The sequence below is a fragment of the Lissotriton helveticus genome, chromosome 11, assembly GCF_964261635.1.
Source record: "Lissotriton helveticus chromosome 11, aLisHel1.1, whole genome shotgun sequence".
NCBI lineage: Eukaryota > Metazoa > Chordata > Amphibia > Caudata > Salamandridae > Lissotriton > Lissotriton helveticus.
In genome coordinates this window covers 8,917,173-8,943,247 of record NC_136072.1, presented here as the reverse complement: position 1 = coordinate 8,943,247, position 26,075 = coordinate 8,917,173, and the positions used below count along the sequence as shown (strand labels likewise).

The following is a 26,075-nucleotide window of genomic DNA, read 5'->3' as shown; positions in this document are numbered from 1 at the left end:
ACTAAAATTAAGAATGTGGGGGATAGTAGTTCACAACTCATTTTTAATCAGGAGACTTATTCACTTCTTTTCACACTACGGGGCTTGGACGTTTGATAGATGACACCATAATTTACACATTATTATTATTTAACCACTTCACATGAGCCTAAGAGTTAGGTCATACGTCTTTCGTTTCTGTTTTAAAAGCTGCTGATGACGACAGAACGAGCAAACTGGTGAGTACCAACCAGTAGCTCCATGGATGGTGCTTATGTGAGGCACTCTGAGTTCTCTCACATTTTTTCTACGGTGGGTGTGAGAATATCTTTGGATGGCTGATAATTTTTAAGTCAGGAACACCTATAGGTGGGCATGACTAGATAATTTAGCAGAGCCACACATAGGAGTAGATTATAATACCCATTAAAAAACTTTCTAAAAGCTACAATTTGTTCTTTACAAACAGGTTTTTTTGGTATGAAATTCATGAGTGGATGGCTACCTGGTGGGGAAAAAGCTTGCCGGGGATGCAGTTGGAAGATTAATGGCATGTATCTTTTAACATTCTGTATTCCACTGTGTGTCCCGCAAATTTAAGGGGTACCCCAATATACAAGTTGGGGAAAGGAAGAACGCAGAGGTGTGCAAAATGTAACCAAGAGAAAGCGGATGATATCTAAATGTTTTTGGAATGCCCGGTGTTCCAACAATTCTGAGATGATATATCTCAACTATACCTGGCACTGCACTCCATGTAAGCTTGGCTCTTGTATTTTTCGGGGTTCAACCACAGCAGGATGATACGTCAAATGATGTAAAAAAGCTTGTTTTTTACTTGATACTCCTCCCCAACGAGGGATTTGAAAAAATTGGATTAGTAACTTACCTCCAACTGAAGCAGATTGGTTAAATTCTATTAAGTACACCATCAGTCTGGACAGAGTATGTATGAAAAGAAAAATGAGTTTTGGGCTCCTACTCTAAATTGTCTTGATCTTAATTGAAAGGAACCATCTGGGGCTGAGATAAGTAGAATGATTATGCCTTTATTTTGTTCCATCCTTTACTTCTCTGATGTCATCTGCAGTTCAGCTATCTCGCCTGGGCAGAAAACGGAGGCAGAGGTATTTTGGGTTATTACGATCCATGGTTTTAACTGATATCTCTGGTAGGCGCTGGTTGAGGGGGGCAGAGTTTTGTATCCAAGGCGAATGAGGACCAAAATAAAAAAAGAGTGTATCCATCTGACTAATGTATATTTCACAAGGCTTCTGACACTCCTGGATTATAGTGATACACAAAGGTAAGGTGTGGTGTGGTTTATGGTACGGTACAGTACAGTACTTCATGTCCAAGTGAAGATGACCCACACCATATGCACTGCTTGTCTTGTTACACATTCTCTCACCCACTGAGAGGAGCAGCACAGCATGGAGAGTTTAGCCTTTGCAGTACCTTTAGGTCGGCTTCATGTATAAATTGTTGAACCCCCAGCTATAGTCACAGAAACATCGTTTCATGCCACACTATTTCCCTTAAGCTAGATTTTCCATTTGTTTTGTTGAAGGTAGACCTTTTTATCTTGCTGTCCATCATTTCACACCCACAAAGCCTCTACCAAAGAGATGCCATTTCTCAGCCAGTCAAAGCACTCACCTTATGGAGGTCATAGGTAGTGACTATGACAGAAACTACAGTCATAAAGATGATGACGGCGGGAATTTCATAGTTCTCAAGGTACAACCAAAGAGCCATAGCAAGAGCTTGGAACAAGTAAAAGGGATTCAGAACCTGTGTAGATCAAAGAGAAAACAGATATAAGTAGCTTTCAAAGATTAGTTACATTATTGACATTAATCAATAAACCCTTTATTTTCAAGGTCAGTGTGGTTTGAAAGAACTAGTGCAAGTAGAAAGAGAGCACTGGGTCTGTGGAGTGTGGGTCACATTGAGGGGGGCTCATCTAGAGAATGGGCATAATAACAATAAACCCGGATATTATTGTAATGAATTTAAATTGTTGAATACAGTTTTTAGGGATAGTTAAGTATTTGTTTCATAATGTTTGATCAATTACCATCAAGAGGACAGCACAAATGCATAACTGCAGCCAAAAGTTTGAAATTATGCAATGGAATCAGGTCACAGCTGTGACACAGAATATTTAAAACTCTATATATTAAATTAGCCACTCACACCTGAAAGAGTTGTCAGTGTACTGACCCGATTAATAACCAATTAACCTATTAAAAACTCTTATCAGCCAGTTAATTGTGCAATTTCATTGTGTTCCGCACAAAGTAAGAGTCCAGGAGCTCCTCCTACCTCTTTGAAGAGCAGTTTCCAAAATGGAACTACCTCTACTTCAATAGCATTGGGTCCACAGATCAATTTCCTACAAAGAACAATTCCTTGGTTAGTAATAAACACTAAAAACACACCACATGTATAAATCATTGCGTTCTGAGGTTCCAGCACTTTGAGCACATGTGAATAGACTCTCCACGCCACAGATCCCATGACCTTCTCAGGATTGCGAGACGTTGACTCCGCCAGGCTGTGAACTGATTCTTACACTACTTCAAGCTACTTGGTCATGGATAAGGGGAACCTTTACCCTCAAGGATGCAAACTGGGGTTCAACAGATGTAGCAGCTGATCGCATCTTCCCCACATGTCCCAGTGAATGCTGCATCATCAGAGCTGTGATGTTTCCAAGGTCCATGCATGAGCAGCCTCTCCAGTCCAGGTCTGTTCATTGCTCTCTTGCAGTCCTCCATTTATGATGCTATAAACAGGACTACAAGTGCTTCAGTGCAAAGAAAAGCCTGACTTGATAAGATCCTCAGTCATGGACAAGGGAATCTGGACATCCCTGTATCTGTCACCTCTGACCTATGTGTGGAATGATGGAGCCAGCAGTGGATCACAGGAGGCGGCTGGGAAGGTCTCTGGTGTGTGAGGAGTGTGCACACTCACTGCCTGTAGCACTGTAGTCACTCCAGAGAATTGAGCCATTTGTCCCTTTACACTGATGCTGAAACATGGAAGGCACAGCAGAAACCCCTGTAACATCTCACTGATACTTTGCTGCTTGTAACAATAACCGCCAAAGCTTAACATGGCGACTTACCATGAAGGTGGTGGCCATCTTTGAACAGCAAGGATATGTCGTGGGAGCGCAGGAGCAACTCGAACTACTAGAATATCATCAGCTATTGTTCGCAGTACTTGTGTTTTTAGTGCTTTTTTTTTTTTACCATGATCTGCTTCCTCATGTTCAAAATGAACAGGAGAATGCAGTTCACACTAAAATCGAGCTCTAAGTGCAGAAATGACTTTGCATAATTTTGTGACAGCAAATTATGTGAATTTGGGACCATCCTACTTACAACAAAATGTGCAGTTTTGCAACCTTGCATGTTGAAACAATTTTACTTGAATCCCCAAAAATATTTTAAGCATAGTAGAAGACTTCCCCATACACTTTCATAGAGTTCTTGCAACCTTTTGTAAACTCTTAATTTTTTACAGCATGGGCAAGTGCTGCACAAGTGCTTTACTAGAGTGTAGTGCACTGAACATCAATAAATTGGAATGTGCTGCCCATTTTGAGTGCTGGGCCACGGTCTTCCTACCTGATTTCTTGCTCTTCACTTGTGAATCCAGATCCGAACTTTGTGTGCATGTCAGTGCAGGAGTACCTGTCCTCCAGAGCCCTGAAATGAGAACACAGGAAATTAGTTTGCAATACATATAATGTAATTTCCAAATTCTGAAACATCTACATTGATCCAAGAGGCCTTCCTATGTGCTTACTTCAGGTTAATTACTACCCATAGACCTAAGCCCATTAAGAATGCTCAGTCTGTTAAGGGGCCTGCTGCACACACCTTCAAGCAACTACAGAAAATAATCTGTAAACTGACTCAGTCCTTTATCCATCTGAGAAGGATAAAATGAGGTCCAGTGAGTCAGTAAATAGGAAGGGGAGAGAAAGGTTTACAAATGCATGTTTGAATAGGGGCAACATTTGTAACCTTGGAGAGACCGACTGCCAGGACCCAAGATAGCTGCTTGCTAACACAGCTCCTGCAGCTGGAACCATACATATATGTCCACCCATTGTTGTGTGACGATTAAAATTCCGTATGAATTTCCCGATTCATGCCCTTATACACATTGCCCTTATGTAGGCATAGAAATCCAGCCCTTATTTAGGCATTGCTCATGCTAAAACAAATACAGGCATGGCTACTTACATCCATTCATCTACATCACAACGAGTTCTTGGAAAACCGGACTCTTAAGCCGTTAGGACGTTCCCTTGCTTGGATATTCATTTAGCCAAGAGCTTATTTATTATGCATGAACATATATTCCTTAGGGGTTCATTCATGGCGTTCTTATGCCTGACTTTTACGTCAATACTAGCATTCCTAAACACCTTCAAGGTATAAATATGCCTTCACTTGCTATGGCAAGGCACTGTTCGGTTCGGACGCGGCTCGCCACAGAAAGTCCCGAAGGAAGTCAAATCCCCAACTGACGCACTGACCAGACGCGGTCATCCTCCTCGCAGAGAATCCAGCTCCAGTGTTTCTGACTCCCCTTGCGGGGTGTTAGAAATCGAGACCGGGGAAAGAGATACTAACCTCTCTCATTCTAAGGTATGGAGCTGATTAGAACCTAGAGAAACTTTTGGCAACCCTTGGCATAACTAAACCAGACTAAGAGAGCACCTACTTCTTCCCTCGTACTAGACTTAGGTTAGGTACCCTGGGGTAGGATTACTTTAGAAGCACCAGATGAGGATTTTAGCCTGTGTTATTTATGTATGTATTTTAATGAATATATATCATAGCTACATGACATGCTATTACAGTATCATTTTATCTTACTGCTAACGCTGTCAGTATTATACTTCGCATTCTGTCTTACGATTGTAGCAGTTCATATCACTTGCATGAGAAATAAGACTGTTCAATAAACCCTTTTTATAGAAACGTCTGTCTCTCTATTTCTATGCAACTCTGTAGAAACAAAGCATGCGCGATTGACTGAGTGAAACGGTTATCTATTGTTTCAACTACTCTGAAGATATTGTTCCGACTCTAAGGGAAACAAAGTTGTCATGTTTATGCGGTCGTCAGAAACTAATCCCTTCTTGTTCAGTCGAGAATTTTCTAGTGGCCTCTGAGTTAGCTGGCACACACAAGTAATTAAGTTTAATGTACTCGATAGAGACATACTGACCTCAGTTCTATGTCAAATCTATAGTGTATATTATTCCAATGTGCAGAGCCTATCAGGGATATAGGAACTACACTACACCTTGTAACCGTAACCATCAGCGAACCTATAGCACTGACTGAGCAACAGAAGGCACAGAAGGTGAGCTGTCCAAGCAGCCTGCAAGTCCCAGCGCCACAGCTAGAGCTGGAGGAAGATGGCTCCCCTTCTACATCGGTGCTATGATGGAGTGCCACAACCTGGGGAGGGTCCAGAGAGGGGCCGTGGCGGACAGAACAATGCATGGTTGCATCAGAACTCAACCTTCAGGTTATAGGGCCACAGTGGAGTAAGTGGTAGAGGCTGCAGGATTCTAGAGTAGAGGGCATGGAGGGGGATGGGGACAGTCAGCTTTGGCACCCTAGCCGGTGGGACCTGGCCGGGAGCATAAATTGGCTTCCTGAGACATGTACAAAAAGGAGACCATTGTATAAGAAAAGGACCGAAAGTACTTGAGCACTTCATGGTGAAACCCCTTGCTGCACACACAAGACAGCCACTAGAAACACCAACACACACTAGAAACCAGATTTATCAAAGGATTGTGTTACGCGTGCATCACTCAAGGGGACCCAAGGGTAATGCAATCCTTAAGTCAAATTTCCCAAACCATGAAAAGCCACCTTGTGAGACCTAAAGTGGCTGGGTACATTTATAGTAATACAAGGCAGCAAAAGTCTCTGCCTTGTGTTACTCTGCCCCAGGAAGGTGTTACATAGGTGGAGAGTGGGCGTTCATGCTTTTTGTTGTATTCCCAGATTTACCAAGAGTAGTATACCTGGGAATTTGTCAAAATGGTACGCCTTCTCTATAAAAAAGGTGCAATGAGGAGAACCATCCTTGCTACTTCTAGTTGTTTTCTCTCAGTCTGCTGCATTCTGCAACACTCTTTAAAAGAGGAGAAAGCCTCTAACAATTGGTTTTGTGCAGGAACGTGTTCCTTCCTGCAAACAAACAAATCTGCTGCTATGCAGGCACCATGGCGAAAGAGGACCTACATTGGACCAGGCAGCACAGTGTGTCAGTACAGTAAGAGCAGGAATGTGCCATTTCTTTGTAAATTATGCATTCCTGCCCTCTCTACTGCAATGAACAACTTAGTGAGGTGAACTGTGGGCCCAAGACCCCTAGAATGAGAGGTCACCTTGAGCTGCTCTGTGTGGCTTGGTAAATCTGGACCGGACTGATGACAGTGCTGCCAAAAACTATGGCTGGGCAATTAAGTCCCAGGCTTTTTATTCCTGGCTCCCTTGAATCCCCTCTGCTCTTGATGATTCTCCAATCGCAGGAGAACCCACTAGTATGCATGGCGGTGGCCTGTCCTTTCCTCCTTTCTCTAAAGAGATCCAAATATCTGCCACCTTTTTGACTTTGAATTTCAGTGGGTTGCCTCTTTTTGAGGATGTTATAGAAGAATGCAACCTGGTGGCCGGTATAGGTCCATGGCTGTCCCCATCTTTACCTTGTTCAGTCTAGAAAGTCTGTTTTGGGCTCCCCAGGCTTCCTACTTTCTGCCATCAATCTTCCTACATGTGAGCGATCAGGGAATATTTCCCTCAGGGTTGTCCAAAATATGGGTCTGTACAAATTCAAAGCAGTTCTGTCATGCTCGTGTTTGTCAGCGTGACTGCAGGGATGTGGGCTCGGCTGAACACCTTGTTGGTCTGCTCTCCGATGAGACAGCTTAGCAGACTTTTGACTTCGCCTGTTGCTAGATTTATCCCCGCAATGTTCTTCTCAAAACATGAGATTAATTTCCACGCCCATCCATCAACGGCGGTAGTTTGGTTCTGAGCCCTTCCTCATCCATCTGGCCCCATGGCACGTAGATGGTCCCTGCTGTGCCCTTCTGCAGTAGTAGGCACATTTTGGCTTGGGGCAGTGCTGCTGGTTTCTCTCTAATGTAGCGCTCTTATTTTCTTAGGCAATTTTTCATGTCTGCATGTCAACCTCGCATTGGGGTTGAGATAATATAGGTGTTGTTGAGACCCTGCAAGGATCTGAAAGGTTCTTGACCACTCTGAAGAGGGTTTTCAGACAGAGGTAATTTGTTCTGAGTAGTAAATTCTCTGGCCCACCCTACAATTACCAGGGTAAGTTCAGTGCATTTTCACATAAGCGCTTAGTCTCTTCAATGTAGTTTGATCTCCAGTATCTTTCTAGGTCCTTACACCCAGATTTTTCGGTCCTTAAAGCCTCTGTGAACCAAGGGGCCGGAGGATAGATTCTGACTGGGCAATCTATTTTAACTGGTAAAACTGTGTCCAGCGCATCCCACAAATATTCATCATTCCTGGGTAGATCAAACATGGCAAATTGCATTAAACTGGGCACTGAATTCTTCAATATGTTGTTAAGATCTGTGGTGTCCAGTTTTGACCATAACCTGAAGGTGTCACAAATGTATGGCCAGATATAGATCAGTAGAGCAGAAGCTTGGGACAGGTGGCAATAAAAGTCCTTAATAGGTGGCAGTGATTACTATATTAAAATATGTGCAGGGCCGCGTCTCCCCTCCTCCCCCAGGTTGGGCTCCATCAGGTGTACTAGGGACCCTGGTTTTTGACTGAGGGTGAATTGAAATGACTAATTCCACCAAGAATGTCATCTTGATGTAATTGTCAATGGCAGTATGCCTCCAGATAGTTTACTGGAGAAGTGTGGAGAAGTGTGGCTCACCGGTTAGAAGCAGCAGACCCTGAAGCAGAGGTCGGCCCGGGACCAGGGTTCAATTCCCGACGCGGCAGGGTCTTGGGTCAATGTCCGCGGACTCGATAATTCTCGTCTAGGTGCCTACGCTAACCATGGGTCCCACTCTGCAACTCTGGGCAATAGCTTGCTTAATCTCCACAGCGGCCCCAGCAACGCCGGGGATGCCTGGCTTCACCTTGGGGTGCCCTCTCACAGGGAAAGCCAGGGCGGGTTCCCCAGCGGTATACAGCGCCAGGACACCACGTAACGAGGTAACAGTGCGCTTTACAAGTATACATACATACATACATACTGAGGAGGGATGCCATGGAGCTTTGTTAAACACATAGGCTTTTTGTCATTTTATCCTCTGTAGTTTATTTTATTTAAACATTTTTGATGACAAAGAAAGCACAATTTGTCATTTATTTTCCGAGAACCCCCCAAGGAGAACTTCTAACTCTGCGAAAAAGTTTCTTTTAGTCTTTCAACCATGGACCAGTGTCGCTGTTGCAATGTGTACACAGAAGTCAGTCCACCAAGGATGGAAGCTGATGATATCTCATCTATCTGCCACCATCTACAACTGACCAGCAGAGTATCTTAGGACCTGCCCACTGCAGCACAAAAAAAAACATGCAGCTCCGCTAAGATGATCGCTAAGAGTCCAGTAGCTGAAATTAATTCAAGCATCACACCCATAACTTTTTTTGCATACTTCAGATTATCACAAATGTGTCACTTAGTTTGTAACAAATTCAGAATGCAACTGGTCAGGCTATCTGTTTTTATAAAAGTCATAAAAAGTCATGCAATCTGTTACTCGTTGTGTCCTTAAGAGGTTATTCTACCTTCCATGCAGGCAGTCGTTCAGTTTATTGCACATGCTGCGGTGTAGTGAAATTGCAAGCGGCCATAAAAGGATAGAGTGACCATCTGGCAGCATTGGCACCAATGTATTGCTATATACAGTCACCCAGAAACAACTGAACCCAGCCCCTGGTAGCAGTGGATAGCTGCTGGGATGTACAGCAAGTAATTAATCAATGGAGCAACAGAGTCCTAGCCCTTGGTACAATTCTATCCACCCAGGAAAAACTACATGGAGTTAATCCAGGAACACCAGAATCCTGGCCCCTGTAGGCAGTGCTATGTCACTACTAAGTACAATATAGGGTATACCTAGCTGTAACAAAATGCAAGCCTCAGGGAACAGGGATGTGCTACTAGGAAGTATATTGTGGAGTGAACCCAGGAGTGGCAGAATCATAGCCCCTGGTGGCAGTGCCAAGCTACCTGGAAACCACACACAGAGTCAACACAGGAGTGAATGATCCTAGCCCCTGGTGGCAGGGCCAAACTACCTCGAAACCACACACAGAGTCAACACAGGAGTGAATGATCCTAGCCCCTGGTGGCAGTGCCAAACTACCTCGAAACCACACACAGAGTCAACACAGGAGTGAATGATCCCAGCCCCTGGTGGCAGTGCCAAACTACCTCGAAACCACACATGGAGTCAACACAGGAGCGACTGAAACCTTTTCCTGTAGCCAGGGCTATGTCACCAGCAGTAACCAAGAGTTCTATGTGAGTTTGAACAGAGACCTTATGGACGATGATCTGGGATTCAACCTGAGAATTATTCTGTTAGTAGGGAGATGCAGTACTTGGCTGAGGTGACATTTAGAAGTGTCTGTAAGAGGAATGCATTAGTTTAAGTGAAGAGACAATGAGGGCGGTAGAGGGTAAGGGATTGGAATTGGGGCCTAAGGGCAGTTGAGGTTGTATCATAACCGTGAGTTTGCAAATTACATTTGTCTCTTTATTATCAAATGTTGGCAGGTCCAGGCATATTTGAGACTTTGCCTGCTGGGGTCCACTTGTGGCCTGCACTGATTGCAGACAGCAAGGGGGAATACCAAACACACAGATGCATGCATTGGTTATATGCAGCCAAAGAAATATCCAGTGGGTCTGCCAAGAAGGAAAGAGGATCTAATGGTTTATACATAGGTGTAATACAGGTCTGTTTATTGCTAAAATGGTTCACTTTAACAGGCTCTATCTAGATGGCACATGAGGATTGTATTTTATAGGTTTGGAAGATAGTGGGACTTTTGTGTTCTTCCTGGGAGCGGTGTGACTTGGAGCAGGGGCTCTGGCTCAAGGTTATTCCAGGCTCTAACATGTCTAAGTTGTCTGAGGCGATAGAATGCTTGAACTCCCCCCACTCCCAAATATCAACTTATGGCTGGAGGCATACAGTTCATCAATTGTTTGTGTAAAGAAAATGAACCATACCCAATTTTCGTGAACTGGTTCTCAGAGCTGTCCCAAACATATCGAATCTTCTGTACCTGAACAAATCGAACCTGCAGAAACAAACATGACCTTATTAGACCACATCATTCCACCACAGTTTGATCATAAAAGAGATGGTTATATATGCAGAGTTCCAAATATCATACTTCTAAGAATTAGAATTGATCTTAATGAGTTTTGTATTAAAAAGAGGGGTTACTGTGAGAAATAAGTTCCACCTATTTGACCCCCCTGGATTATTCACTTTTTGGACACCCTGATGTATGGACTTTTGCTGTGAATGAGTCTCACTACCTCAGTCTTAGTCACTATCAGCTCTGTTATAATTGATTGGCACTGAGCTCTGGGCTGGTTGAACATGAACACATGCATACAGTTGTGTGCACATGTGTGCGGGCTCAGTGTTTAGACCCTCAAACTCAGTTGAGGACCTGTGCAAAAGTAACCTGTACCAGAAGGCACCATTCATGGATTGGTGTTGACTTGTGCAGGCCTCGTAAAAGTATTTAGAGTGCTTTGCGGTGTTGTGGGTTATGGTTAAAATCTTGAAATCTGCACCAAACTGCACTTTCGCCATAGTTTGTCCTAGAGAACTCAGTCCTGAAACCTGTGATTAATCATTAGCCACTGCAAATTCTGTTGAAAACCCTGTATATTGTTCTGCAGTTGCTGCATAACAGGAACTGAAGGCATATTTGTATTTAACAGTCTTGGATTCTGCAACTTCTCCACACAAGAAGGTAGGACAGGGCAACTGACTATCATCCCATTGTGTGCCATCTGATTCATATTCTGCTGTATTGGGAGAACCATTTGTGACTTATCTGAAATCTATTTGCATTAAACCTAAAATTGTGTTTCCAGTAGCCTGTTCTCCCACCTATGTGGCAAGGACTATTCCTCATTTGTACATTATCAACATTCTGATTAGGCATTTAGTTCATAGATCTCTGCCTATGCCACATCCATTTTCCCCTTGCACAAACTGTGTCCCACTGCCTTGTACTTGCATACCGACACCATCACCAGGACCAAACTCTGTACCGAAGTCAGGACCTGCAAAGCACCTCAACCAGGACTAAGCTTTTGGAAAGAAATCTCATGAGCCATCATTTTTCCTTTGTCGATTTCTTCTTAACATTACAGCAATCACTACAATACTTCGCATAGGCCAGGTTCTCATCCTGAGATTTGGCCTATGAACCCATCACAATCTGCTGAGTATGCAAACTAATTTCTGGACACAATCCCAACAAACAAGCTGAAAACAAATTCAGCAATGCCCTCCTTTGTAGGGTCTCCTACACCACTGTAGGGTCTGTAAATCTGCATTAAAGTCTCATAGTATGCATGGACTGATTCATTTAGGCAGTTTTTCAAAGTGCAGTGTTTTTGTTTTAGTGCAGAAATGTCCAGAACATCAAGCACATCATTTGATTAAATCAAAATCATCTTTTAAAGTAGCTTTTCGCAAATACATAAAGAGATGTCATTGGCCACGATGCTCATTAATGCATGGGTCCATTAATTGTCTTTAGTGCATGTGGCGACTGTTGGGCAATAATGACGCCACTGAGACTTGTTATTGTTTAGGTCATTGATGACCACAACTGCTAGAGTCTATTCGGGCTCATCACTGTCTGAGGTCATTAATGTTCAGTATTGCCTGCGACAATTGAAGCTCATTACTGTCTGAGGTCATTAATGTCCATTATTGCTTGAGCCATTAGAGGCTTGGTACTGTCTGAGGTCATTAATGTCCTTTATTGCTTGAGCCAATAGAGGATCGGTACTGTCTGTGGTCATTAATGTCCTTTATTGCTTGAGGCAATAGAGGCTCGGTACTGTCTGAGGTCATTAATGTCCATTATTGCTTGAGCCAATAGAGGCTCAGTACTGTCTGAGGTAATTAATGTCCAATATTGCTTGAGCCAATAGAGGCTCAGTGTTAGGGGTGTTCCCATAGCAACTGGTCTGCCCACGTAATCCTGAGGTACATTGGCTCGCTAAGTTTCTAGTTGACTATTGTTAAAATGAAGAAACAACTTTGTAATTCTCTGTTATTAGTTATAAATTGGAAACTAGAGCCATTTCTGTTCATTGTGCAATGTAATTGTTGATTTGCGAGGATTTGCCTCAGCCAATGCTTGTTTGTTTGTTGCTTGAAGACATGTTGATAGTGTCTCAGCGCGAGATAGCTAAGAGACTGACACGCGCAGCTTCTCGTGAGCGGAGGCTATAAAGGAAATTCTTGTTAACGGCTCTGCGCTTCGTCTGTTGTTGACGTGCCGAGGAGCGCTTCAGTTACAGAGCCGTCTGAGACCTTGAAAACCAGAAAACCCTTTCTTTTCCCTTTCAAATTGTTCGAGACTTTTAAGGAGTCCCGCGACAGATAACCTGTTACCATGATTTAATATTATTCCCGTAAATAACCTCAGTTTGGTCAAGAAGAAGTGTTCGAGGACTTGTGAGGTGAAACGCGCGCAGACGACAGAGGCTGCATTCCTAACGCGACGTTTCATTTTATCGGAGCTTCCTTTCTCACCCGACCCGAGTTCGTCTTGAAAAGGACAGTAAGATTTATGAACTTTTCAACTGAAGTAATTATCTTCCTGAGACAGCGCAGGAGTGCGTTTTACTTACGAACTGTTTAAAATTGCTTGACAGATTTAAATCTAGGTTAAAGGACTGAAAACAGAAAACAAAGAAGCCTTGGTAAAACCAAATGGTTTAGTCAGTTCAGGTTATTTGATAAATTCTAAAGGAGGATTTTAGGCTTAAATGTTTAAAGATTAGAAATGTTAAAAGTGTTAATTGGGAGTTAAATTAAAAATTATTATTGAGCAAGTAAGTTAAGGAGTAGGATGCAGTTTGTCTCTTTCTGCTTTCTTTAAAACTACAGACTCCCAATTGAGTAGATGAAGACTGGGACCTACAGGTATGAATAACTGCATGAGCTAGGAGTTGAATTAATCTAATAAGATTAACCTACTAACTTTCAAGTTACTTAAATGTTTATTGAATTATTAAAACTTTATTTAAGGAGTCAGAAAAGTTAATCAGCAACGTTTGACTCAAGTCCCAGCAAGTGTGAACAAAGGCTGTTAATTTCAAGGGTCAGTATTTTGAGGTGCTTAAAAACATTTAGTAAAAGGATTGTTAAGAGAAATAGAATTGTTAATTTATTTATTGTACAACAGGATTACGTGAGTCCAGTTTGCGTAAGAATTAACAACGGCCTGGAACACTACCAAGAGAGACACCAGCAGGAAGCACATTGTTTGGTTGTTTGTTTCTCTCTCCACTTCCCCTTTCCCTTGGGGACTAGTTAACATAGTCAGGGTAGTTTCTTTCCTGATTGTGTTGGTTGATCCTTGAGGGAGCTGGGAGTTTGCGTCTTCAAGAGGAAACGTCTGAAGTGATCTTCGTTGCAACTCAACACTCAGTACTGTCTGAGGTCATTAATGTCCATTAATGCTTGTGCCAATAGAGGCTCATTACTGTCTGAGGTCATTAATGTCCATTATTGCTTGTGCCAATAGAGGGTCATTACTGTCTGATGTCATTAATGTTCAGTATTGCCCGCGACCATAGAAGCTAATTATTTCTTGATCATATTGCTGATACGTCCTCCTTTAAGACACTAATGTTCATTACTGCCTGGGACCACTAATGTTGCTCATTACTACATTGGGTCACTGAGGTACATCACTGTCTCAGACCATTGGGGATCCCTAATGCCTTCACCAACTCAGACTTATTAGAAACCTGAACAATTGTTGTCATTACTGCCTGGAGCCATTAATAATGCTTGATACAAATGTTCATTACTGCCTGGGGCCATTCATGCTCAATAATGCTGTGGACATTAAGCCTCACTTTTGCATGGAGCTAATGGTATTCAAAATTGGTATTGTTAAGGACTGGGGCCGCTGAGGTATAGTACTGCTTAGGGACATTTTTGGTCACGAAGACCTGGGGCTTCAGACCATTGATTATTATTACAGACCAGGACATTAAATGCTCATTAAGGCATGTAACTATTGATGCCCATTACAGATTGGGATCTTTGATTATCAATACTGCCCCCTTCCAGTGAGGTTCATTACTGCCTTGAGCCATTTGTATTGATTACCACCCAAGTCATTAATATCTTAGCTCATTGAGGTGGATTATTTTCTAGAGTCACTGATGCATTACTGTCTGTGGCCATTGAAAGTCTTTACTACCTCTGACACTTGATGCTAACCAGGGCCGCTCAAGCCAGGAGGTTGGGTTTTCAAGCAAGCAAAGTCTCAAAATGCAATGGAAACAAAACTTATTTAAGGTTTAGTTAACATAAAGAGTGTGGAAATTCACCATTTAGGGTAATAGCATAACCTTACCCTCACCCCCTCATGAATGTGAAAAGTTGAATACAAGTGAATACAAGTGTACGCGTTAGTAAGAGTGTTGGAGTGTGTGTGTGTGAGGCTTACAATTATTCACTGTGTTCATGGATTGAAGAATAGAATGAATTGGTAACTGTGCAATCATGGATTTGGCAGCACAAATACTATTATTAGTGCATGTATTTGATATTCAATACTTTATTAATAATTGTGTTTGTATCCAGATCATGGCACAACTTACATTTTTAAATGATTCTCACATGAACCTATATATTTGTAGTTTTATCCAATTCTGATTACCCATTTAAAATAATGCAGTAATTAAAAATTGGAATTACCAGTCATGCAGCAATAGATTTCCCTCAGGTGTGTATTAGCACAACATGACACGTTCCACCAGTTAGATAACAATGTAAATCCTCCTGGTTCACCCTTCATGATCTGCAAGACGTATTCACAGTATTTTCCCTCTACAAATGTCCACAAGATTTACCTGGAGTGACTTGTGCAGGTAGAACGTGTGGAATTTGCATATAAATTGTAATCCAGTATTAGGTGCAAGATCCAATATATGCCCAATCTGGGATTATTGGACCACTCGTAATGAGTCCTTTAGTATGGATGATTGTACATCTAGTACCCCCTCCTCCCTCCCAGAATGCAGCTGACGTCATACTTCTGATGGTGAGTATACTGAAGGTTTTACCTTGTGCTCTGGCTTCATGATGGCTCGGTTGATGATGGCGTTCTTGTCAGCCGCAATGAGATAGTCTCTCTTCCCCCTCGATGAGTTCAGGAGTGCAGGCAGGTAGATCCATCTCACCTTTTTCCTGGAGTAGGTTTTAAAGTCATCCTAAAGAAATATGTCCCAGGAGAGTCAGTCCACGGTCAATGGACAGCAGAGGTGGAAGTAAACTTAAATGTTGAGGAATCCTCTACGGTTTGCCTCCAACCCACAAGATGGACAAGAACCTTATCACAGAAACATATTTCAGATTCCTGAGAACTTGACTAGTTGTGGAGTTTAATACCAAACTCATACCTGTTGAGGAATGCTGCACTGTTTCTGTCTCCATCCCACAAGATAGAAGATAAACGTATTATAGAAACACATTTAAGATCCCTGAGAACTTGACTAGTTGTGGAGTGTTATATTTAACTCATACCTGTTGAGGAATGCTCTACTGTTTGTCTCCATCTCACATGATGGACAAGAACCTTATCACAGAAACACATTTCAGATCCCTGAGAGCTTAACTAGTTGTTGAATGTAATAGTAAATTCATACCTGTTGAGGAATGCTCTACTGTTTCTGTCTCCATCCCACAAGATAGAAGATAAACTTATTATAGAAACACATTTAGGATCCCTGAGATCTTGATTAATTCTGGTGTTTAATAGTAAACTCATACATGTTTGAGGAATGCTCGGTTTCAGTCTCCAAAACACAAGATGGAAGATAACCTTACCATGGAAATACGTTTCAGATTTTGAAGTCTCTTCTGGAAGCAATTAAAGCGGCTTAAGCAGACGAAATTTCGAAATAGCTATAGCGAACACGCTGCTCTCCGTATGCTTTCGCTCGGGAAAACAGAGGTAATAAATATTAAACCATGTTTATTTATTTATTATTTATTTATTTAAAACACTTATTAAGTGCACTATCACCTTGCAGGCATCCTGGCGCTGACTAGTTCAGAAGAAGCGGACGGTAACCGAGAGGGCGTGAACTTTCAAGGAATTGCCTTGGGAAACAACCAAGTTTTGATCTTTCTCCTGAACGGGAGAAGTTCCGTAGTTTGTCTAATCTCAAACGGGAGCAGATTCCAGAGTTTGGCAGCTGCCACCTCGAAGGATCTGCCCCCGCCTCTGACCTTCCTAAATCTAGGTACCTTCACCAGTTTGGCCACAGAGGATCGAAGCTGCCTAGTTGGAGTATACCAAACAAATTTCGATTGGAAGGAGGCCGGGCCAATTCCATGAAGAGCCCTAAAAACTTTGTGCAGAGGGCCTTAAATTGTATCCTCTGTCTCACCGGTAGCCAATGCAATTTCCCAAGAGTGGACGGCCCATGTGCTCTTCTCGGAAGCCCCAGAGCCAACCTAGCAGCCGCTGATTGGACCCTTTGGAGCCTGTCCAACAAAAACTCAGGGGACCCCAACAAGAGGGCATTGCAGTAGTCCAGCCTACTGAGGATTGTACACCTTACCACTTGAGCACGAGCTTGAGATGGTAAGAGAGGCAAAACTTTCCTCAGTGAGTGTAAGATGGCAAAGCAACAGGCGGTCGTCTTTTTTACATGCGTCTCCATACTAAGCCTATGGTCTAACATGACCCCTAGATTACGGACAGAGTCCACAGGCCGTACTTTGGTCCCTGTTTCAGGAGGCCAAAAGTTAGCTGGAAACGGCCAGGAGATCTTAGTCCCGGAGCTAAAGAGCACCTCCGTCTTCCCCGCATTAAACTGGAGGGAGTTATCCTTTAGCCATCGAGACGTATCACGCAGACAGTTGTGGAAAACCTCCACAGATGTTGAATCTTCGCCCTCCAAGGAGAGGATCATCTGCGTGTCGTCAGCATAGTTTACAATCCTGATGTTAAAACTTTTGATGAGTGAAATCAGGGGTCTAAGATACAAGTTAAAAAGTATGGGACTGATTGCTGAGCCCTGAGGGACCCCATGAGATATTAGAGTGAAGGCTGATTGAAAAGGGGGCAGGGACACCGCCTGCTGCCTATCCTGCAAAAGTGATCGAAACCACAGCAAAGCAGTACCTCTCACCCCCGCCTCAAACAGCCGATTCAGCAAGATTTTATGATTCACCGTATCAAAGGCTGCAGACATATTTAGCAGGATCAGAAACACTGCCTGCCTCCTGTCTGCACGCCTCTGAAGCTCGTCCATGGCGGTGATTAACGCTGTTTCAGTCCCGTGGGCTGGCCGGAAACCAAATTGATCAGCATCTAATAATTGGTGACGTTCTAGATGTTTGGAAAGAGTGTTACTAACCAGACGCTCGACAATCTGGGCTGGAAAAGGCAACAAGGAGATGGGTCTGTAATTTTTTGAACAGTCCGGATCCAAGGAGGGCTTTTTCAACAAAGGAGATATCATCGCCCGTTTCCACTGAGCTGGAACGGTGCCAGTAGCAAGTGATTGGTTGCATATTAGGCAAAGTGAAGGAAATAGTTCCTCCTCATATTCCTTCCAAATTTTATGTGGTACAGGGTCCAGAGGAGACCCAGAGGAAATCTCTCTGGCTAGCCCCCTAAATGCCTCATGCGTAAAGAGTGGGAACTCGAGTAAAAGTTCCTGCGGTACCCAGGCAGGCACAGCCATCCTGTCCATTGGAGACCCAAGTCTCGTATCAAAGGTAGGATCAGAATCAGGAGAGACTTCCAAATCCCTAATGATTTGTTCAATTTTCTCCTTAAAGAATTCGGCAAGGTTCTCGCAGAGTTCTTGGGACGGAACAATAGCATTCTTGGAGCACTCAGGGTTGGTAAAACTGTTCAATATATTAAAAATGCTCCTGGAGCTATTGGTGGAATTACAAATCAAGGAGGAATAGTATTCTGCCTTAGATTTCTTAATCAGGTTCTTATATTCTAAAACCTTATTCTTCCACGCCTCCTTAAAGGCTTCCTTATAATCCTGTCTCCACCTTCTTTCAGCTTATTTACAGCTCTGCTTCAAGTTATTCAGTGTATCATTGAACCAGGGAGCAGAGCTGTTACCCCTATAACTACGTGTTTTTTGGGGAGCATGAACATCTAGGACATCTGTGATTCCAGTGCATAGCGAGGCGTAATTTTCCTCTACTTGCTTATCCGCATCAAAAAGCTGCTTCACATGAAACACCCCCCCCCCCCCTGAGGAATTCAGACGTGCAAGAGCCCTCCAGTCTCTGCACCGAAATTCCCTAGTAGTCACAGGAGCCTTGGTATGCCCACCATTAATATATATCAAAAATTTAACAAGAAAGTGATCTGTCCACTCCATGGGTAAGATTTCCCCCATAACCACCAGGTCAGGTGCCGCGAACACCAGATCTAGAAGGTGTCCGGCCTTGTGGGTAGCACCCGTGACCAGCTGAGAGAGGCCAAAGCTTTCACAAGACTGAAATATGTTGCCGAGACCCAAATCAAGGGGGCCATTGCGCCAAAGATTAAAATCCCCCAAAATAACCAGCTTATGATGGGAAGCTGCAATATTAGTCAGGGTAGCTAGTAGCGCTTGTTGCTGCTGAAGGCTAAAAGCCCCTGGTGGTCTATAACATAGTACCCCGGTAACAGTAGTCCCGGAATAAGTCCGAATCGATAGCCCCAAAAGCTCTGTGCCCTCAGCCGGATCCAAAACAATAACATTAATACTACAGGTTGCATTAAAGATAACTCCTACCCCACCGCCTCTCCCAATAGACCTAGGGATATGTAAAAATGTAAACCCAGGGGGGCAAGCACAGCCGGGGTCAACCAAGCAGTCAGGTCGGGTCCATGTTACCGTCATGAAGAGGATATCCAATTCATGAGTTGCAATCAATAACTGTGCTTAGGCAGGGACCTCACATTCAGAAGCCCACATTTCAAGAGACTATCAGCCAGAAAGTCTGCTTGTGGGAGGGCCGTGTGCAGCAGTGTAAACGTTCCTTTGTCTGCATGGAGCTTACCTAATTGTATAAGCATCTCTCTCGAATAGGGAGGGCCGGATGGTAAATGACCAATTTCTATCGGTCCAAAACAGGCAGCGTCGCTGGCACAAGGCGCTACCTTGGCGCGGATGGGCGCAGACGGGCTTGCCTTTGGCGCGCCGCCGGTGCGCCCGCTGCGCCCGCCCGCTACGCGGACGAGATGACATCGTCCTTATATCCGGTGCTAAGGAGGGCGGGATGCGGCCAGCAACTGGACTGCAACCCTTTCCTCCTTCCAGTATGGCGGCTATCAGCCCTCTCTCCTACAGCGTCAGCACATAGTCTGCTGCGCTGGGAGAAGAGAGGTACTCGGCAATGAGGCAGGTAAAGTTTAAAAGCTTTGTCAAAATAAATGAAATAAACAAGGTTTCCAAATGCACACAATTAAAAATGCACACGCTAACCTCCAGCTTCCGCCTCAGAGGTGAACTAATCAAAACCAGCGCACTCGCGCTAAAGCGCCGTTTAAATGCCTTAGGAGGGCGGGATGCGGCCAGCAACTGGACCACAACCCTTTCCTCCTTCCAGTATGGCGGCTATCAGCAATCTCTCCTACAGCGTCAGCACATAGTCTGCTGCGCTGAGAGAAGAGAGGTACTCGGCAATGAGGCAGGTAAAGTTTAAAAGCTTTGTCAAAATAAATGAAATAAACAAGGTTTCCAAATGCACACAAATAAAAATGCACACGCTAACCTCCGGCTTCCGCCTCAGAGGTGAAGTAATGTCTCTTAATGAATTGAGAAGTAGCAATTACATGAAAAAGAACTCTTCTACTTGTTTTACATAGATCTATCCATTCAGTGTTTAACACTATCGTCTGAGCTGATACGGCCGACTATCTCTCCTGTTGAGTTTTTTTTTTAGAACAGAACTCAGGTACTCTCATTCAAATGTATTCCAATTGTTAATTCAATTAGCCCTGGTATCAATCATGCCAGTTTGTTTCTAGAGGATTAAATCCCAATAATAGTAATGTGTGTGGCATCATGACCACTATAATGGAAGATTCGTTTGCCATCATATTGAGATTAATCAACAGACAAGGGAATTACTTTTCTATTTAAAGAAATGCACTTGACCGCATATGAAAGAGTCACGTTGACTTATGTAATATACACAATTACAGCAGAAAGTGATATATGGTCACAATATGAGATCAGTAGAGTAAAACCAATTTTACCATATCTAGATACAATGTTTATATGAAGGATATCGCTACTTCATAACTATATACTTATCGTTAGTAAAGAAAATCCTGTACGTCAAGAGATATGGAGATAGAGGTCTATAAACCCATATACATCTCGTGTTCATAGCCTAGATTAGTAAGACCAGAAGAGCAGGACAACGATGGAGTCCGCCACAGATGAAACTATGTATCTGTTTAAAATCAGGGTTTGTTTAAAATCAAGGTTTGTTAATTAGATGTAAGTGGTTCTCACAAACTAAATACAAAATGGTACAATAATTGATATTTATTGATTGTGCAATACATGAATATTTTGAATTAACTTTAGTAGACACACACGCGGGACATCTGGTTATGATATAAAGAGTGTCTCAGAATAGAATATGATGATTCAAAATGTTTCCAAATATTAATATGATTTCAGCTTTAAATGAAATGTTTAGGTATAGAATTTGGTTATATTTACACGGGTGATTTATTTAAATTTTTTTATTAATATATTTAATTTAATTTATATTTAATTTTATAAATATAAAGAGAGTATGTGGTAATTATGGTTTATTCCATATTCCACTAGGGGTCAATCATTTTAAACATTATAGTCCTGAAGATGGTCTCATCGACGAAAGCCTAGAGACCGAAACGTCGACTTTTACACTTCTTTAACATTTTTTGCTTCTTATTTTGAAAAAGTGTGTACAATTGTAACAGTGAAGGCTGAAGTAAAATGTTCCTTCTTTTTAAATTGTATATGTTATGTATAACTACCCTTTATGAACTCTTAAGATAAAATCTATTTTTTATATACACCCGTGTTTTTGCTATATATTCCTTTGATATATATTTCTGTGATTTGTTCAGAAGTACAAAAATATTGTGCTGTTAGAAATTAGGTTAGGAAAATAATAAACCTTGCATCCAACTGTGAATTAGAATATTACAACTGAGTACCTTAATCAATCAGAAGAATCTGAAATATTACCAGAAATAGAATATTTATCAGCTAGTCAGGGGTTCCAACTTTGGACGAAAGTTCCAACATTGTCCCGCAATCTATAAATGAGTTTTTCATATGATGCTATTTAATTTTCAATAAGCCATTCATCATGTGTAGGGCATTGTGATGTTCTCCAATGCCTTACACATTTTACCTACAGTGAGTGCAATAGCTATCCATCGTCTTGTATGGTGTGGGAGATTTGGGAGATCAGTAACATCATGTAATAGAACTAATTTTTCTATTAAAGGAATGGACACTTGTTAGGCTCTGTGTAGAGAAGCAGTTATGAAAGACCTATATTCCTTCAAAATTGGGCATCAGAATAAAATGTGTAGTATATCACAGTCCTCCTGGGGGCCCTTCCAAAAGGTAGATTGGTGTAGTAAACCTGATGACTAGAGTTTTTGTGGTGACCAGTTATGAAGAATTTTGAAGAGAGAAAATGTCATTCTGGCCTCTATGTTCATATTAACATCCTCCCATTCCTCATCGGAATAAGCTACAGTAATTAACCCTTGCCATTTGATGGAAGTTGTGCTAGTAATGGGTATGAGTGTAATTTATGCACTATGAGATTATAACATCCAGAGACTGCACATTTGAAAATCCCCCAATTTTCTAAGTATTGTAACACTGGGGAATCCTCAACTATCCAAGGAAATTGTCTTAGTCTACGAAATCGGACTTGTTTTAGTTGTATTTCCCCGCTTGGGAGGCAGGGAGTTGAAATTCTATCTGAAGCATTTCAAAGTTTTTAAGCTCACCTTCTAAAGTAAGTAAGTGATCCAATGTTAGAATACCTGCTCTCTCCTGTATATCCCAGGATATAGTCTGTTTACCTATTCTAATATCAGCGTTATGCCATATGGGGGCCTTCCATGCAGTCTTGGGTTACTCTTAAGGAGTTTGTGGGCATGCATCTAAATCTTAAGCATAGATTGAATAATAGGGTTTAAAGTTTGTAGTGAAGGTGGTTTATGAGTGTAAAACATGTGCAAACCTGAAGTTGCCTGTACAGTTTGTCTTTCAATAATAAGCTATAGTGGAGGATCATCCGGTCTGTGCCAAAGATAAACCAATTGAGATACATTGAGGGCTGTATAGTAATGCTCAATACACAATAAAACAAGACCCCCATTTCGCCTGTGAGCAATCAATTTTGAGAATTAAAATCTAGGTCTCAGGGATCCCCAAATAAAGGCTTTAATACCTTTGTCAATATCTCGTAATATTGATATTTTAACTTTACCAAAGGCAACATACCAAAAACATCTAAGAAACGGGGCACTATAATCATTTTCACTGCCCCAAAAAGACAAGTTAAGACGGGACCATCTTTCGTACTCTGACTTCGTTTTGGCAATAAGTGGATCTAAGTTATCTTGAATCATAAGTTCTAAACCTGTGTTGATATAAATACCTAAATACTTCAAGCGGTACATTATAGCCCAAAATTGCTGCTTTTGTTGTACCCATGGACAGTGGGAGAGCTGCACTCTTATTCCAATTGACTTTGTAGCCAGAAATTATCGAGATGAAATGAAATGAGTCTTATAATGCGCTACTAAGCCCGGAGGCATCAAGGCGCCTAAAAAAGAAATCAGAAAGACCAGGTAACCAGCACTACGGATACGCCTTGGAAAATAACCACGTTTTTAGGGCTTTTCGGAAGTTCTGGACCGACGGTTGGGATTTAATTTCGAAGGGAAGGCAGTTCCACAATTTAGGGGCTACTGTTGAAAACGCCTTCCCACCCCATTTAGTTCTACGAGCGCGAGGGACCACCAACAGACTCTTGGTTGAGGAACGGAGAGCTCTCTCCGGTACATATGGATGCAGCAGTTTCCTCACGCCCTCAGCCCCATTACCGGTTAGCGTCCCATAGGTCACACAAAGAGTCTTGAAGGCAATCCTGGACTCAATAGGGAGCCAGAGTAGGGTTTCCTGGCAGACCTTTATTAGCACCAGCATAAAGAGCATTACAATAGTCAAGTCGCGAAGCAACCAATGCAACGACAACCTGCTTGCGAGCATGCGGGGACAAATAGTGCTTAATTTTTCGAAGAATTTTAATAATGCCCCAACAGGTAGCAACTGTTCTATTGACCTTCTGTGCCCTTGAAAGATCGGGTCGATAATTACTCCCAGATTCATTGCGGAATCTGTAGGTGTGGGACAGACTCCTAACGAGGGAGGCCACCATTCGGCCGTCCAGATGTTCGTGTTTCCACCAAAGACCAAAACTTCGGTTTTCTCCCCATTCAATTTGAGTGAATTGTTAATCATCCACTCAGCGACCGCCTCCATACAACTTCTAAAGTCATGAATAGGAGCATGCGCAGAGCAAGAGAGGGACACCAAAATCTATGTATCATCAGCATAGGAGACTACCTCCATCCCATACGATCTAACCAACCTGGCAAGTGGGGCCACATAGATGTTGAACAGGGTCGGACTTAATGCCGACCCTTGTGGCACCCCACATTGCACAGGTGTGGGTGGAGATAGATATTCTCCCAGCTTAACCCTCTGTTCCCTCTGATCCAAGAAGGAGGCCAGCAAGCTCAAGGCCACGCCATCTACCCCTATCTCCCTCAAACGAGATGTAAGAACCGAGGGAGACAGGGTATCGAAGGCGGCTGTCAGATCTAATAGGATCAGCAGGGAGGTGTGGCCCTGATCGACCTCAGTACGGACGTTGTCAAGCACTATCGTCAGGGCCGTCTCAGTGCTGTGTGCTTTCCTGAAGCCATGTTGGGACTGATCTAGCAGACCCGAGGTATCCAAGAACGCCGCCAGATGCTTGTTTAGATGGGTCTCCAGCATCTTGGCAGGGGCTGGAAGCAAGGAAATGGGGCAGAAGTTCTTGAGTACCTCAGGGTCTAATGTGGGCTTCTTAAGAAGGGGCTTGACTACAGCACTCTTCAATTGGCCGGGGAAAATACCATCCTTCATTGCTCTCTTCATGATGTCCAAAAGCGGAGGCAGCAGGGTATCTCTGCATTCCTTGAGAACTTTAAGAGGACAGGGATCTAAAGGAGACCCCGACCTCATCTTGCTTAAGAGCAAGTCAAGTTCCTGCAGAGAAAGCAGTGGAAACACAGATAAGCTCACAGTGGTGTTAGGGGGGTCACATTCGAAGGGGAGGAGAGCAGGACCAGGAGAGGAAGGGGGCATTAAGGCCTTTTGTGAATCAAGAGCCGAATAGATGTCTGCTATTTTCGTGTGAAAATATCCTGCGATTTTATCACAGAGGTCTTGTGAACACACTATAGGATCAGGCATCTGTAGTGTACAGAGGGAATCAACTACCTTAAAAAGATCTCTGGGGGAGGTGAAAGTGGTCGTTAGGTGGGCGAAATATTCTTGTTTCACCTTAATGACCTCCGCCTTATATTCCTTAAGGAGAGATTTGTGTTTCTCCCTCTCTAGGAGATTCCAGCTCACCCGCCATAACCTTTCCTGCCTCCTGCACCCCTGCCTCAGGAGTCTTAAATGCTCCGAGAACCACGGGGCTGATGGTCTCTGTCGGGCAGAATAACGCAAGGTTACAGGGGCTAACACATTAACTGCTGTCTTAACAGCATTCGTTAATTCAAAAGCGGCTGTGTTGACGTCTTTGGCTGAGCTGATGGCAGATATCTGAATCAGAGGGGCAAGGGAAGAATTGGTGATCTTCCTAAAGTCTCTTCTAAGTTCCAGTTTACTAGGACCAATCCACTTAGGATTACTAGGAAGAGCCTGGAGTTCCAATGGGACGGCCAGATGGTCGGACCAGCTCAGTGGAATAGGTGACCCTATCTTTAACCTAAGATCGTTCGAAAAAACCCCATCCGGGGTGTGACCCGCCTGGTGAGTGGGGAATTTAACCAGCTGCTGAAGACCATAGGCAGACAAGGAGTCCACGAGAGTAAGAGAATCTCTGGAGGCAACATTGTCCAGGTGAAAATTTAAATCGCCCAAGACCGTCAGTTGGGCACAGCCAAAGTAAGATTCCAGGATGTTAAGCAGGGACTGGCTAAAGTCAGTTCTAGGACCCGAGGATCTATAGATCAATATGGCCACAAAAGGGGCGGCACTGGAAAAACCAATTGAAAAGTGAAAAGCTTGAAAGGGATCAAAGGGACCAGACAATTCCGAGGTACGACAGGTATGGGAAGTCTTATAAAGAATCCCTAGTCCACCTCCTCTGCGCCCAACTCTATCCAGCCTGGCCAACGCATAACCCTCTGGAATCGCGGCTACCAGGTCAGGGCCTGAAGAGTCTGAGGCCCAAGTTTCAGTTATTAACACCCAAGTAGGCCTTCTTACCAGAACAAAATCACTAAAAGCGATATAATTTTTCACCAACGATCTTCCATTGATGAGGAAACCACTTTCCTTCATGAGACTGATGGTACAAGGTAGGTGAGCGGGAGAGGAAGACCTAGAGGGGTCACCTATCAGCCACTTGCACCGGCTGGCAAAACAGCCACACGAAGGAGAGTTTCGCAGAGCCTCCGGAGAGCAAGAAA

General features: G+C 43.1%; 1 protein-coding gene across 1 annotated transcript in view; it reads right to left on the bottom strand.

The window, feature by feature from the left end:
* LOC144792081 (putative cation-transporting ATPase 13A4) overlaps positions 1-26,075 on the bottom strand; it is a 319,809-nt gene that overhangs the window by 220,018 nt on the left and 73,716 nt on the right. Inside the window, exons 3-7 of the mRNA XM_078666932.1 lie at positions 15,388-15,534; positions 10,270-10,340; positions 3,621-3,701; positions 2,308-2,377; positions 1,639-1,773 (exon numbers count right to left, since the gene is read on the bottom strand). Of these exons, the coding sequence (XP_078523058.1) occupies positions 1,639-1,773; positions 2,308-2,377; positions 3,621-3,701; positions 10,270-10,340; positions 15,388-15,534 (504 nt within the window). The remainder of the gene's footprint in view (positions 1-1,638; positions 1,774-2,307; positions 2,378-3,620; positions 3,702-10,269; positions 10,341-15,387; positions 15,535-26,075) is intronic.